This window comes from Buceros rhinoceros, unplaced genomic scaffold (genome assembly GCF_000710305.1).
Source record: "Buceros rhinoceros silvestris isolate BGI_N320 unplaced genomic scaffold, ASM71030v1 scaffold6629, whole genome shotgun sequence".
NCBI classification, from domain to species: domain Eukaryota; kingdom Metazoa; phylum Chordata; class Aves; order Bucerotiformes; family Bucerotidae; genus Buceros; species Buceros rhinoceros.
Window position 1 is genome coordinate 1,782 of NW_010430879.1, and position 14,077 is coordinate 15,858.

Consider the following 14,077-nt stretch of genomic DNA (forward strand, 5'->3'; position numbering starts at 1 on the left):
CAGCAGGTCTTTGAAAAAGGTAAATGCTACAATCTTAGAAAAGTTACTTTTTAATAATGTTACTTATGGCTATATTGAAGTCAGACAAATTTTTTGTTTAGTTGCATTTTTTACATCAAAACAAAATTTAATTTATTTTATTGCAATTTTACATTATATTTTTGTATTTCACACTTACAGTGAATAGCACTGAAAAGCTGTGGAGCACCTTATATGAAATCTCACATCATACATAAAGATATATCTCTTTTCCATATGGAGATTTGAAGAGAAAACGTATTATCATTACTATTTTATTTCTTGTAAAAAAATTATTCATTTTGTCTGTAAATCTCCTTGACTTGAAGTTGTTAGGACTAGAGACAAATCTTAAAGTTTTTATAGAAACAATGAAGTTAAATATCTTTATTTATCAAACACTGATGCTGTTCTAACCAGATCATGCTGACAATTACATACTCGAATAATCTGAATTCTAAAACATGACCCAGTCACATGAAGGAATTCAAATAGATAAGCATGTACAAGAATAAGTGTAAACAATTATTAATTGCCATTCTACACACTTAAAATAAACAACATAATAAACATAATGCTCCAAATATGTTCCTGCAACATAGCACATTTTCCTAACTACAGATAGGACTTTTAGCACCATTGGTTATTAAAGCTCTATGCTTCTCTTGCTTTTCAGCTCCTTATCTATTTATTTCCCCAATTTTGACCATTTAGGATGAAATTTTACATACTGAGTATCTGCCTTTGGCTAAACTTTTCTGAAAGGTCAGTCACTTCTAAGAAACTATGTGAAATGTTTATGTTGCTCCTTGCAGAGGGGACTTAAGTCTGCCAAGTAACAGAGCCTTGCTTTTAGGATCTGTCCAAATTTGGATCAAGTTACAGATTGAGGTTTGTATATGATCAGAGGCGAGGTTCTTCATTTTTCTGGCTATATCGTCTAGAATATCAGTCAGCATGGAAACGTGCTTTACCATGATGTTACACAGTGCTAAGCAAAACTGTCCCTAAGAATAATGTTGAAGCGAGGCCAAGGAACTGAAAAATCTGCTTGTTATATGGTCTTTGTGACAGGTGGAGCCTAGCTACAGGAACTATGGAGACGATAAGAACCAAAGCTCGTTTAGGAGGGAGACCTATAGATGGGAGAGGTGCAAGAAGTTGGAGGTGCAGAAACAAGAATTGTTCATAGAAAATAAAAGATTACTGAACACAAGTGTGAAAGAATCAGCAAGGAAAAAGTGACAAATTAGAAGGAAAAAAACAAGGAGAGAAAAATTGTCTTGGGAAAAAAAATCTACAGGTGCATCTTTGCCATCCAGTGCAACAGCTCTGTAGAAGTCAAACTACGATGACCCAAAAACTGTAGTGGGTCAGTGCTTTCTGTGCACTGACTTGAGAAATATTTTTGAAGCTACTTGACAAATATTCCACAGCAAAGGAAACCTAAAATTGTTATTTACTGATATCACATAACAGAAATCCTTGTGGGGGGTTTAATGGTTCCAAAGTTCCACGTGGGTGCCCAAGTTACATGTAAATCAATGTCTCAGAATGGATTTTCTCTTTTTTACTCATTGGTTTATCTTTAAAAGAACCCAAATCCCTCTCCCAAGAACCCTCAAACCCTACTAAAAGACTATCAGGCTGTAAAATTAAGCACTGAAAATTTAGGAAATTTAGTCTCTCTGTATCTGTTCTACATAGTTCTTGAATTATTTTCCTAATTCAAAACAAAGATGACAAAATTACATGAGATAACAGCATTTTTATTCACTAGCTTGCTAAACTAATGAAATAATGTTCTAAGTGCCTTTTAAAATCTGAATTTAGGTAATTTTCTAAATATGTAACCTCAAAGTTAATTAAGCAGCATCTTGTACATCATTCTGTAGTCTGTTCAAAAAAGATTAGGTGCTTGCTGTTTGATAGTTAACTAGAAAAGTATACATGCCTGTCTATGATCATTTCAAATGGTAAGGAAAGTATCTTTCAGCTGTGTTTAACAAACAGAAAAATGTTCTGATCCTGCAGAATATGTCAAATTTCCATGCATGAGTATTCTCATTATGCAACAATTATCCTTTCTTGGTCCAGATTTTCTTCTTCTTAATCACACTCACCACTAGTTGAATTTCTAAAACACTTGGGTATGAAAATCAGTGGAATTACATTGATGAGCCAGACACACATGTGTGTTTCCTTACATTTTTTTTAAAAAATGTAAGTTATTAAGATTGCTTACTGTAAAACCAGGGAAAATCAGATGTTATATTTGTGAATAGAAAAAAAAACAGTAAAAAATTGAAGTTTTTTGCACCATGTATTAGATACATGTATCATACTGAAACCTGGCCTGCTGGCTTAAAACAAGGATTTCACCTCAGAAAATCACTTTCACCTTTTACTGTTAATTTTTGAGAGATGTCTTCTTCTCAAGCAGATAATATTAAGATAAATAGCCCTCTGCACACATAAATGGTGACACCTATGCTGATTTACTTCACTTCTAAACACAGGATTTATATCTATACTGGAAAGAAATTCACGGTACATAACTGATTTTTCCTAATTTTATCATTATCAACTGTTTGTTGAATTTTTAACAACATTTCTTGAAGGTCTACTGTACTTCTATTTTTACTCAATACAACATCTCCCCAGTTAAGAAAAAACTAATCAGCTAGTGAATTTAAGAAATTCTGAAAGAACGAGAGTTAGACCTACATTGACGTCAATTATTGTCACCATTATCACCGCAGCAAGTTTGTGAACACCACCAAGCTGTGTGGTGTGGTCAACACAGTGGACGGAAGGGATGCCATCCAGGGGGACCTTGACAGGCTTGAGAGGTGGGCCCATGTGAACCTCATGAAACCCAAGTGCTGTGCATGGGTTGGGGCAATGCCAAGCACAGATACAGGCTGGGTGATCAGTGGTTGAGAGCAGTTCTGCAGAGAAGGACTCTGGAGTAGTGGTGGATGAAAAACTGAATATGAGCCAACAATGTGCACTCACAGTCCAGAAAGCCATTTGCATCCTAGGCTGCATGAGAAGGAGTATGGCCATCATGTCAAGGGAGGTGATTCTCTCCTGGTACTCCTATCTTATGAGATCCCACCTGGAGTACCGTGTTCAGCTCTGAGGCTCCCAGAGTAGGAAAGACATGGACCTGCTCAAGCAGGTCCAGACGAGGGCCATGATCAAGAAGCTGGAGCACCTCTTCTATGAGGACAGGCTGAAGAAATGGATCCTGGAAGACCTTATAGCAGTCTTCCAGTACTTAAAGGGGGCCTATAGAAAAGTGAGGTAAAGACTCTTTATCAGGGAGTGTAGTGGTAGAATGAGGGGTAATGATTTCAAAGTGAAAGAGAGTAGATTTAGATTAGATAGAAGGAAGAAATTCTTTACTGTGGGAGTGGTTAAGCACTGGAACAGGTTGCCCAGAAAGGCTGGAATGCTCCGTCCCTAGAAGTGTTAAAGGCCAGACTGGATGGGGTTTTGAGCAACCTCATCTAGTGGAAGGTGTCCCTGCCCATGGTAGGAGGGTTGGGACTAGATGATCTTTAAGGTTCCTTCCAATGCAAACCATTCTATGATTCTATATTTATCTTTATTTTGTGAATTAGTCATTCCACCATTTGTCATATCCCTTGATTTTGTCATCGTACTGTAACTAGTTTGTTATTTGCATGGCTGTACCTGTGTATATCCATCTGTAACATTACTTCTTCATTGACATGACAGCTTCCAAATAGTTTATCCAGTTCACAGATTAGGAGGAGCCTCCTTCCCTTTCGTAACAGTTAAACATAATGATGCTATAATCCTTTCATCAGCAGATGCATAAACAATACACGAGGATGGTATATATCAAGACTATTATTCCTGCAGATAGGAAAACTGATGTATATAGATTGAAAATGACATTCCTAATGTCAACTAATAGGCTAGCGACAGCATTGGAAAAACCCAAAACTCCTCAATTTGCAAATACCTTCATGTGGGTAAAATGTATCCTATCAGCACCATACACAGAAAAGTAAGTTTTAGTATCTAAGTCTGCACATGAACAAGTTCCATCGTGCTGTGTATTTTCACATATAGAACATCAAGTACAGTTCAGCATACTGAAGAATGTTTAAATATAAAAGTATTTTACCGATTTATTAATTTCTAATACAATGCCTTTTCTCACTGATTTAAAACAAAGCATCAACATCAGGTGAAAAAATTTGGATGTGACACAATTTTAAGATCATAAGCTTTATCTACCTGCACCATAGGTGAGCTCTTGTTTGGAAGTCAGGAAAGAATTTCAAATTCATATAGAGTTGTGCCACTGCTAAATTGCCCAACCTCTCTGCACAGCTTTTTTGCTTAGATACCATTCTATTCTGACATGTCTAAGGGTTTCCACACTGAGGCTATTTTGCATTCTTTCAGCCTATAACATAGGTTTAATCAGTCTCAAACTGTTTTCCTCTGACCATGTAAATCTATGCTATGCATTAACATATGGTGGATTGACATCTCTTTTTCTGAGGCATATTGTGTATTCTGGTAAGATGTACAGAGGTATTTGTGTGGAAAAAATATTATGTTGAAAGGATCTTCAAAACAATATTCATGCTTTTGTACTAGGTATCAAAGCCTGGTAAAATTTAATTACTTCAGAACTGCAGAACCGTTATATGTCTTCATTATCTAAGCACAAAAATATTAATACTACAGAATCATCTCACTATCTTTTATTGGGCAACATGCTTGTCCACTAACATTCATGTGGTCAATTAGATGTAGCTTACAGAAGAGACAGCTTTGTTTCTAAAATTGTAACAGCAGTTGTGATTTCTGAGGTATATCGGGTTCAGCATTTTGCTGCTGATAATAAGTAATCTGTACTGTAAATATCCTCTATCCACTTACAGCATTTCTACACATTTCTACGGAGAAAGCATAAACTTTACCATTATCTTCTAGGAAGACTTCTAAGCAGTTAATGCCAAGAAATTTAAGGGACTACTAAACAAGCACCTCCATATTTGAATGCCATGCTTCTAAGATCTTTCTTACTCAGTTTCTATAACATGGCAAACTTCTAATTCAGACTGCATTAAAGAAAAGAAAAAAAGAAGGAAAGAAAAAAAGACCACCAGAAACCCCTCAGTAAAATATGAGTAAAGGCATGGAGAGCTTAAAAATGAGATGTTTACTGCATACAGGGAGTTTACAAATCCTAAATGAAAGACAGCAGTTATGGAACTAGAAAACACAGACAATACCAATGCTAAGGAGGAAGAAGCAAGAAAGCAGGAAATTCTTTAAGAAGTGAAGCTATAACATTCGTCATTTAAAACAATGTTGAAGACTTTCTAAGGACTCTCATTAACAAAGAAAGGAAGGCAAAAAAAAATCGAGGTGGGGGGTCTGTCACAAGGAAAAAGAATTGAGAGAAAGACGTCAAAAGGAAAGTGAAATCAAAGTGGCTGTGTTTGGCTTTTTTTGGTTGTTGTTGTTGTTCGAAGTCTTTCCACTATAAGAAAGGCATTATTAAACTTCATTAATTCAATTTCAGTGACTAACAGAATGATAACGCTAGAATTTATCTGAAAAATGAAATTTATACACATTTTGCAGAGGAGATGACAGTATTTATGGGCTGTTTTATGAACTAGGGGTGATTAAAGAATGACAAAATTCAGGACTAAATTTTTAAATTTTTCTTCCTGGAAAGCAGTGTTTTACTGATATCAGAGGCTCCCTGATATCAGTAAAGATCAGGGAGATCTCTACTAGAAATCAGAAGAATTAAGAATTCTGGGCATTGTTTTAAATAACAATTAGAGACACAGCTCTCACCGGATTCCACTTTCAAATTCTGGTGCTTCTGGAAATGCCTGTCGAAAGATTGCCGTTCACAAGACACGAAGCACAATGAAAATTAAGTTTAAGAATTGCAGAGAAAGAAACCCACAAAATGGTGATGACAGGTAGACAACGTAAATAAATGTGTAGGAGACTCATCTAAAGGTCCAACACTGCTAGGCCAGAAACAGATTAGGATGATAGAATGGAGTTGATGATTGTCATAGCCTACTCACAAACTGGAAATTAGTAAAAACCAAACATCCTGTCCAGCTAGGTATAAAAAAAAAACCACTTCTAATTCTTGCAAAATATTTCTATGTCTATCTTGCAACTTACAGCTGATTACACTACCAGTGTTCAGGAAACTATTAAAAAATACAACCATCAATTAATACCAATATTTACGGAATCGATAAAAATACCAGTGAGTGTAGGACTGATATTTGAATCTGGCATAACTCTATAACCCACTAACCATCATGGCTCATGTATGAGTATTACAGAGAAATTATACACCAGGGAAAAAGATCTTTTTTTCCTCTCCTTTTTTACAAAAACATGTAAAACCGAAAGGCAGTAAACATTATCAGCAAAAGGTCATTCTAACACATCTACTTTTCCAACTTACTGGCACCAGGTACCACAGAGATTAAGATCTTAGCATTAACTAGACAAAAATGGACAAAAAAACCCAGCTTGAGAAGTAGAAAAGAAAAATTAGTTACCAGGATGCATAAAGAAATACCTATGATTTCTGGAAGGAATATAAAGTAGTATGTTTGAGAACATAAAATACTGGCCATCAACAGAGGCAAGGTCTTAAACTGGACAGATAACTAATAAGTCTAACTGAACAATTGCTCCTCTTTCTTTAGGTTATAAATTTTTTTTACTCTTTTTTTTTTAAAAAAAAAAAACCACTGGGTGAGTTAAAGACACAATTTCCCCTTTGAACATGAAACATAGAACCACATCAAATACTTTAGTATACAGATGCTTGCCTTAAACTGAGATATACTACGTCCACAGTATTTCATTTATTTCTTAATTAATTTTATTTTGTCAAGAAATAGAATTAAGGTAGTTTAGGATTAATCTACCCTATCCATTTTTTTTTCTGAAAAAAATAGTAAATTTGGGTGATAAAACCTTTAAAATTCTTTAACCAGGAGTTCTAAGAACCTACCTTCAGAAAATAAGATCTACAAAAAGTACACCAAACTTGGGCATTTCCCCAAAATATCTCTGAAAATCTTGACTTAGCTTGTCTAAAAGCCCTCTGTATTGAAGGATAATAATTTTGAAGCATTGTGTGTTTTGGCTTTACTAAACCATGAGCATTCATGTACAGTCATGTCCCTGTAGCATATAAAATGCATTTTATTTCAGTATCATATATATTTGAGGGTTTTTAAAGTAAATACACCTAAAAACCTATTTATTGATTTCAGCCTAGAAGATCTCAACAATTTCTTGATACTATTATTGAATTACAAATTCTTTACAAGAAACATATATGATACCCCCAACTAATACCTCTGACACATACTAACATCATCTCAGTTGTATGGCACAATTTGCCGAAGACTTCCTACCAATAATTAAAAATAATTCTGAGCAACAACCAAGATTACGGATGTTGCAAAGTCAAATATTTTATTAATTAAAGCTTGTCAAGCCGTTGAGGTTGAATTCAAGCCACTGAGAAAATGGTACAAGAACTTGATTTAACAATTTGTTCAAATGGCAGCACCTTTAAGTCACAGCATCTTTTGTATGTTCTGTAACACAAGTGTAGCTAACTCAAAAGGAATATGTGTACTAAATCACTAAATTAGTTTCTAGGCTTCCACCTTAAATATTTCAGAAAGCAAAACCAAGAGAGACAATACGAAAGAAAGTATATTATAATGAATACATTATAAATAAAAGTAAATTTCTAATGTTTTCAGAATAAGGATTAGCCACAGGGCTGATTCCTTCTGATCTTTGAAAAGCAACACAAACTAATATAATAAATAGTTTGGCAAAACAAACTAATATAATAAGCATGTTGATATACTGCATATGCATTGTACAAAGATAATAGTAATGTCTGATTTTATATATAATTGCATCACAGATCCACACTGAAAAAAATTATGTAGATGCACATGCAGAAATGTATATAGAAAAAATAAGACCTTTTTTCCTTAGTTGTTGGATTACTGGACTACTGAAAGGAGAATGAATACGCAATTGTGCTGTAGTAGATGGGTATTTTATGAAAACACGTATATATTACTAGACACCGTAAAGCATCTGTCTCTCACACTTATAACTCTGCCAGTTCATTGCTCTTTCCTGCTCCCTTCATAGTCTCTTCTTTTTCAAGGTATAATACAACGACACTTTTTTTCTTCACAGTTCCCAAGCTCCTAACACAGGCAAGTTCTACATGCCTATCTTCATCAAAAGAGCTTATTTAATTTTCTGGATGGAAGTATAGTGTAGGTTACAACCTAGACAGCAGTCACAGATTCGTAAGAATGCAGAAAATACTATTTAACTCAATTATTCCAGATATGAATATAAGTATAATTACAATTTTGCCATTGTCATCAGTAGCTTAGACTTAAACCCAAATTCAGTATCTCAGCAATTGGAATCTCATCTAATTTAAATGGTGGGGCTTCATCACTAGCCAATGGAGAGAAACAGGAAAACTCAGGACACAACTCATTATTTTCTAGGATGGCAGGCAGAGAGAAAGATTCATATTCTTTCTCTATGGATGCAGTTAATTTAGACTAGGATGATTAATTTTATCTAACCTAATTTTAGGAATGTAAATCAAATGAATAAACATGGACAAATTGTACTCACTGTTATGTTTTGCCCATGGTTTATTAATATAATGTAAACAAATCTTTATTTCAAAACCTTTCCAAAGTGTGCCAGAAAACTAGAGATATCAAGTATTTGTACGTTTTCCTTGAATTTTAATTTATTTTCCATTGAAAGTGAAAAGTCAGCATATATGAAAACATAAATCAAAAAAGCAAACCCAGTAATTAAATATAATTTATGAAAAAATCTGATTTCAATTTTGACATAAAACATTTCAAGAGACTTCACTACTTGAACAGTTTTAGGAGTTTAAATAACTTTGCCAAAGTTATTTAATATACTGCTTACATTTCCTGCAGCGAACATTTTTTGAGTTTCAACTTTTATTTATTTGAAAGAGACATTGTACACAAATGAAAATACATAGTATGCCATATTAGTAGAAATATATTAACATTTTCTTCAGTTGTATTACACAAATAAAACCATGAAACTGCTACCATTTTATGACTTTCAAGTATTTTCTCATTTTTTTCTATATATAGTCTATTTTTAAAATTTACATGATATTAGAGTGATAAAAATATAAGGCTTTAAAAGCATCCTCTGCCACTGAGCTATAGTAAGTTCTGTGAGATGCATATACTACATCACAATTCTAATCAACAGGACAGAAATCTGTGGGTTGACTAGGGTATGTGTTGTGGTATTCAGTTAACTAAATGTGTATTTTTCAAACCTCTTTTGGAAAAAAGAAAGGAAAAACATAAAAACGCACTCTGTTGTACAATTTAGAAAGAAGAAAATCTTTTAAGAAGACATCAGAAGTCATCTTCTCATCAGAAGACATAGCACACATCACAGGGAACTTCCTGAGGAAATTCTATTGATATTAATGATGCAGTTTTTAAACAGAACTGTAGAAAACGTATGAAAAGGTTTTAGGTGAAGAAAGAAATGGAAAGATAAGCAGCATGAGTTACTAGGGATTCCAGGCATGCTCAGTTCCACCTAGCATTTTAAAGCGGTCTTTAAAACCCATATTGAAAAAAACCCGTAACTTACTTGAAGATCTTGCTGAGTGTCTGTGTGGCTGCTTATTTTTTTCTCTGTTCTCAGTCAAAGCACTTCCACTGGCCATGGAAACAAGGTCTAAATCCGTGTCTTCTCTGCTTACAGGGCTTGCCTGGAAGCAGTGGGAGAGAATGTACACAATCATGAAACAAAATATAACATTTTCTGAATGCAGCTCACATTACCCCAAATAAACAAACAGGATCTGTCAAACAACCTTCTTCAAAATGATACCACAATCCTTTATTGTTGCCCAGGCTGAACAAATGCACTATGTCAAAGCATTTTTGTAAATAAGAGGCGATCTTAAAATTGTGGTTTGTGATCTGAGTCAGTGCAACAACAAAAGAAAACATTTTAGTACAGTAATTTTGAAGAAAATCAATCTTGCAGATGGCTGATGAAACCTTAAACAGCTTAAGATCATTTACTGACCAGTCTATAATTTAAGTTATAGTTGAATGTCACAGATGTCATACTGGATTATTTTCTGCAATATTTATGTTTTATCCAGGACACGTATCAGTTCAATCAGTCAAGGGCCCAGTAAGTAACTTAATCTTTTAGCTTTTTGCTAATTAACCATAAACATCAGACAGCATTTTAATTATACTTTAGGTTAGAGTATTATATTAATTATAAACTTCTAACATTCTGTTGTTGTTCCCTTTGGCATGAAGCATGTTACCTGCACATAAATATGGCAAAATAGAAATTAAAATCATATTTCATTTTAGTAACGGGTCCTTGATTTGGGAACATGTAGGGCAAAGGTTAAAAACACCAACCTGCAAGATACTACACACCGTAAATGGTAGATTGTTCATTTTTTCATTTTGCAGAAATGCCTTCACATTAATGCAACAAGAATTGCCTTTCTTTGAAACGAAAAGCTGTTCAACACTGAAAGCAGCCATCTAACTGTGCTGCTGACTAGATACCGAGGGGCACTAACAACAACAGCGAAAACTCAGGCATGGTGGAAGAGCAATCTACAAATCCCAGTAGTCAGTAGTCAGTCAGTAATCCCAGTAGCCATGTAGTCAGTCAGCTGAATGTACTGAACATAAGAACAAACTCTTCTCATCTCTGGACCTTCAGAAGTGGAGTGCAGAAGGCAGATTAAGTCCTTCCTCTATCTGGGCTGAAAGGCCCCAAATCCTTTCAGAAGTTAGGTATCTAACCGAGTCCATTTTTTATAAAAACAAACAACAAAAAGGGACAGACTATGCTAGTGGTAATGTCACCAAACTTTTGCATACTATCATAGTAGCTAGACTGCTCGACCAGGAATCAAGAGACTGGGTCTCAACTCCTTCCTCAGGAGGTTGAAGCCTGCAGTTGCCTTTTTCTCAGGAAAATGCTGTTACTATAAAGTTCTGGAGAGACGATCTCCAGATTTCCTGTTCAAGCTAGCTCACTGTACCAAGAGCAGCATTGCACCAATGCAGACAGGCTTTGTAGTCCAGTCTAACTTGGAGAACTCAGATGAAATGGAGACCTGTTTCATTTCTTTGTCTTTACTCAGTCACTGTTTAATGTAAAATTCACTAAAAAGTTCATGCATTTTCAAACCGACAACTCCAAAGATACAGAGATTTTACACTCTTCCTCAGTGACTGCGTACTCTTTGTGTCAGCACAGAAAGTTTGTCCCTTGTTTTCTGATACTTGCCTTTTATGTTTATTGATCATGATTTTAAAGTTTTGGTTTATATAGCAGTCTGTATTATTGCTGCTAACATCAATATTTTATTTTCTCTTCCATAGCAGTTTTGCAAAACTTTGAAAAGAGTAACAGTTTTATCTGTTTATGGTTTTGGCTTTAGTATTTATAGCCTTTTTTTTGTACAGTCCTTTGTACTTTTTTGTACAGTACTGCTCTGTTACAGTATTTTTTTGCCTTAATATTTAACAGTCACTTGAAGCTTGTGAGAGCTCCGTATGTTCAAAATCTTTAAATAGAGAGCTTTTAGTCTTTCCTTAGGAGAAATAATGCAAACATTGTGAAGCTCAGAGAGATTCAAACCAATGGAATTCATCATTCTTATTTCCACGTAACCTGTTTCAACACACAGCAGAAGTTTTCTAATGTCCCAATTCCCAAAGACCCACGAGGCCACAGCATTTCAAACAACTAACCTTTCCATGGAATTATTACCCAATCCCTATCATCATAGAATCTTAGGCTTCATCATTTTGTACACAATAGTCAGTGTTACATGCTGGATTGTAATAGTCTCTCTGATGTAAAATATTTTTATTTTCTTTCAAATCTTTTTGAATGTTTTCACCCAATTAGAGTCAGAAAAATATTTAAGGTTGTATTAATCACTGGAGCAAACTTAATTTCAGGTTTGTAAAGAAACTGTTTGAAAGTCCTCTGAAGCTAATTAAAACCTTTCCTCTTACAGTTACAGCTTAAAACCAAAAATTTGGAAGACATTTAAGATACTGGTACACTTTGTCACAGAGTTCAGTATAGGACTTCCATCTGTAGTGATCACCATATTTAACTTTTGGGATTTATTGCCCTATGTTTTATTACTACAAACCTTTTATTCTTTAATTAATTGGAAATTAATTCCCATTAGGAAGAATCTTTGACTTGAATACAGCTCTGCATTGGAATATTTGTCTAGTCCAATGTTAAATTATCAAGAAATCTGGTAACCTTCTGAGGTAAAAAGTGCTTTTAAATTCAAGCTGTATCTTAGTGATTTGTAGATACTGATTAACAGTGAAGTGCTTAACCATGTAGGTAACTTAAACTACACACAAAGATGAATAAGGAAGACTATCCTACTTGTCATTCAGCAAAATCATATTAATATCAAGTGCCCGGTTTAAACTGTAAGTCAGCACGCCTTCCAAAGCACTTATGTAGTAGTAGCAGGAAGCAAAATAATCAGAACAAGCAAGATTAACATAATAAGGTCTTAGATTTACTGCAGGTTATCACATAGGGTTTATTCCTCAATGAGAAGGACTGAGACTTTACTGTTAATATGCGACCATTTAAATGCTATTTTACACGCATGAAAAAGAATGCCTAAATTCTTGGAGTGTGCACACAAGTATGACTTAGAAAGATACATTAATCCATTGTTTTCAGAATGCAGGCTTATAGAACACATACAAATTAGAGATTTACTACACACCAGAAAACTTCACAATCAAGCACACGACATATGAATAAACTAGTGGACATGCCCAGCAATACTTTCCTTTCCTAATCATCTCCTTGGTTTTTTTAAGGTATATTTCCCTCTTTCTTTTAGTTTACCAGAACTTTTTGTAGTTTTTTATAATAATTGCAGCTAAGTGTTAAGTTCGTTTTTGTAACAATTTTAGAGCTTTTAACTGAGTTACTGTGCAAAAGTATTATGAGTATGTGCATGTTTCAACCTTTGAAAGTTAAAAGAACTCACATAAATTTTAAAACCATAATTCTCCAGCTGTCTACATGTACAAACCACATCATTATTTCATTGCCTATATAGTACTGATTTCTGCATTAGAGATACATTTTATTCCTTTTTCTATTTTTTTACTTTCTATTACATATTTCTCTGTATTTCATTCATGTGGAACAGCTATGTAATTATGTGGCACAGGCTGTGACAATCCCATAATGTTGCCAGTTATGTGGGCACACCACATAATACTGTTGTGGGATTGCAGCAGTATTTTGTGGATAGAACTGCTTACTGTAAATAAGATACAATCTACCTATGTGCACATATGCTTACTGATTATTACATAATGTGTAATTTAGATAACATTATTAGATTATGATTTGCACAAATTAGAGAAATTACTGTTTTAGACTTTAGCCAACAAATAATTATTAGTGCTGCTGCAACCAAAACCCATTAAAACAGTCTCCTGGTTCATGATTTCAGGCAGTAAATTTTAACAGGAAAATAAGAATTGGATATGCTTCCCTCCAGAAAAAAAAAATCTCTGACAAAATCTGGCTTAATGAAAACAGTAATAGTAACATTGAAGTCTTAAAAGCATTTTTTCAGCAGTGAATTTTAGAAGAGTTTATGGAAGTTTTTCCAAAACATGCATATTGCATAGGTAGTGAAGATGTGGAAAACAGAACTTCGAAAGGGTCAAGACTGTTCTGAGTACAGAATGAGACACTGACACATCATCTAACATGAAAATACTTTTTATGAAACATTTTACGTTATGTATATGGATATAAGATACAAATTCTGTATAATTGTAATGTTTTGCTCCATTTTTTTAGCATCACATAATTATACCAGCAGGAA

The 14,077-nt window shown here is 34.3% G+C and overlaps 1 protein-coding gene across 1 annotated transcript in view; it reads right to left on the minus strand.

The window, feature by feature from the left end:
* Positions 1-9,783: 9,783 nt before the first annotated feature.
* LOC104499648 (leucine-rich repeat and IQ domain-containing protein 1-like) overlaps positions 9,784-14,077 on the minus strand; it is a gene marked incomplete at both ends in the record, with an annotated part of 70,137 nt that continues 65,843 nt past the window's right edge. The window contains one exon of the mRNA XM_010143179.1: positions 9,784-9,904. Within this exon, the coding sequence (XP_010141481.1) occupies positions 9,784-9,904 (121 nt within the window). The remainder of the gene's footprint in view (positions 9,905-14,077) is intronic.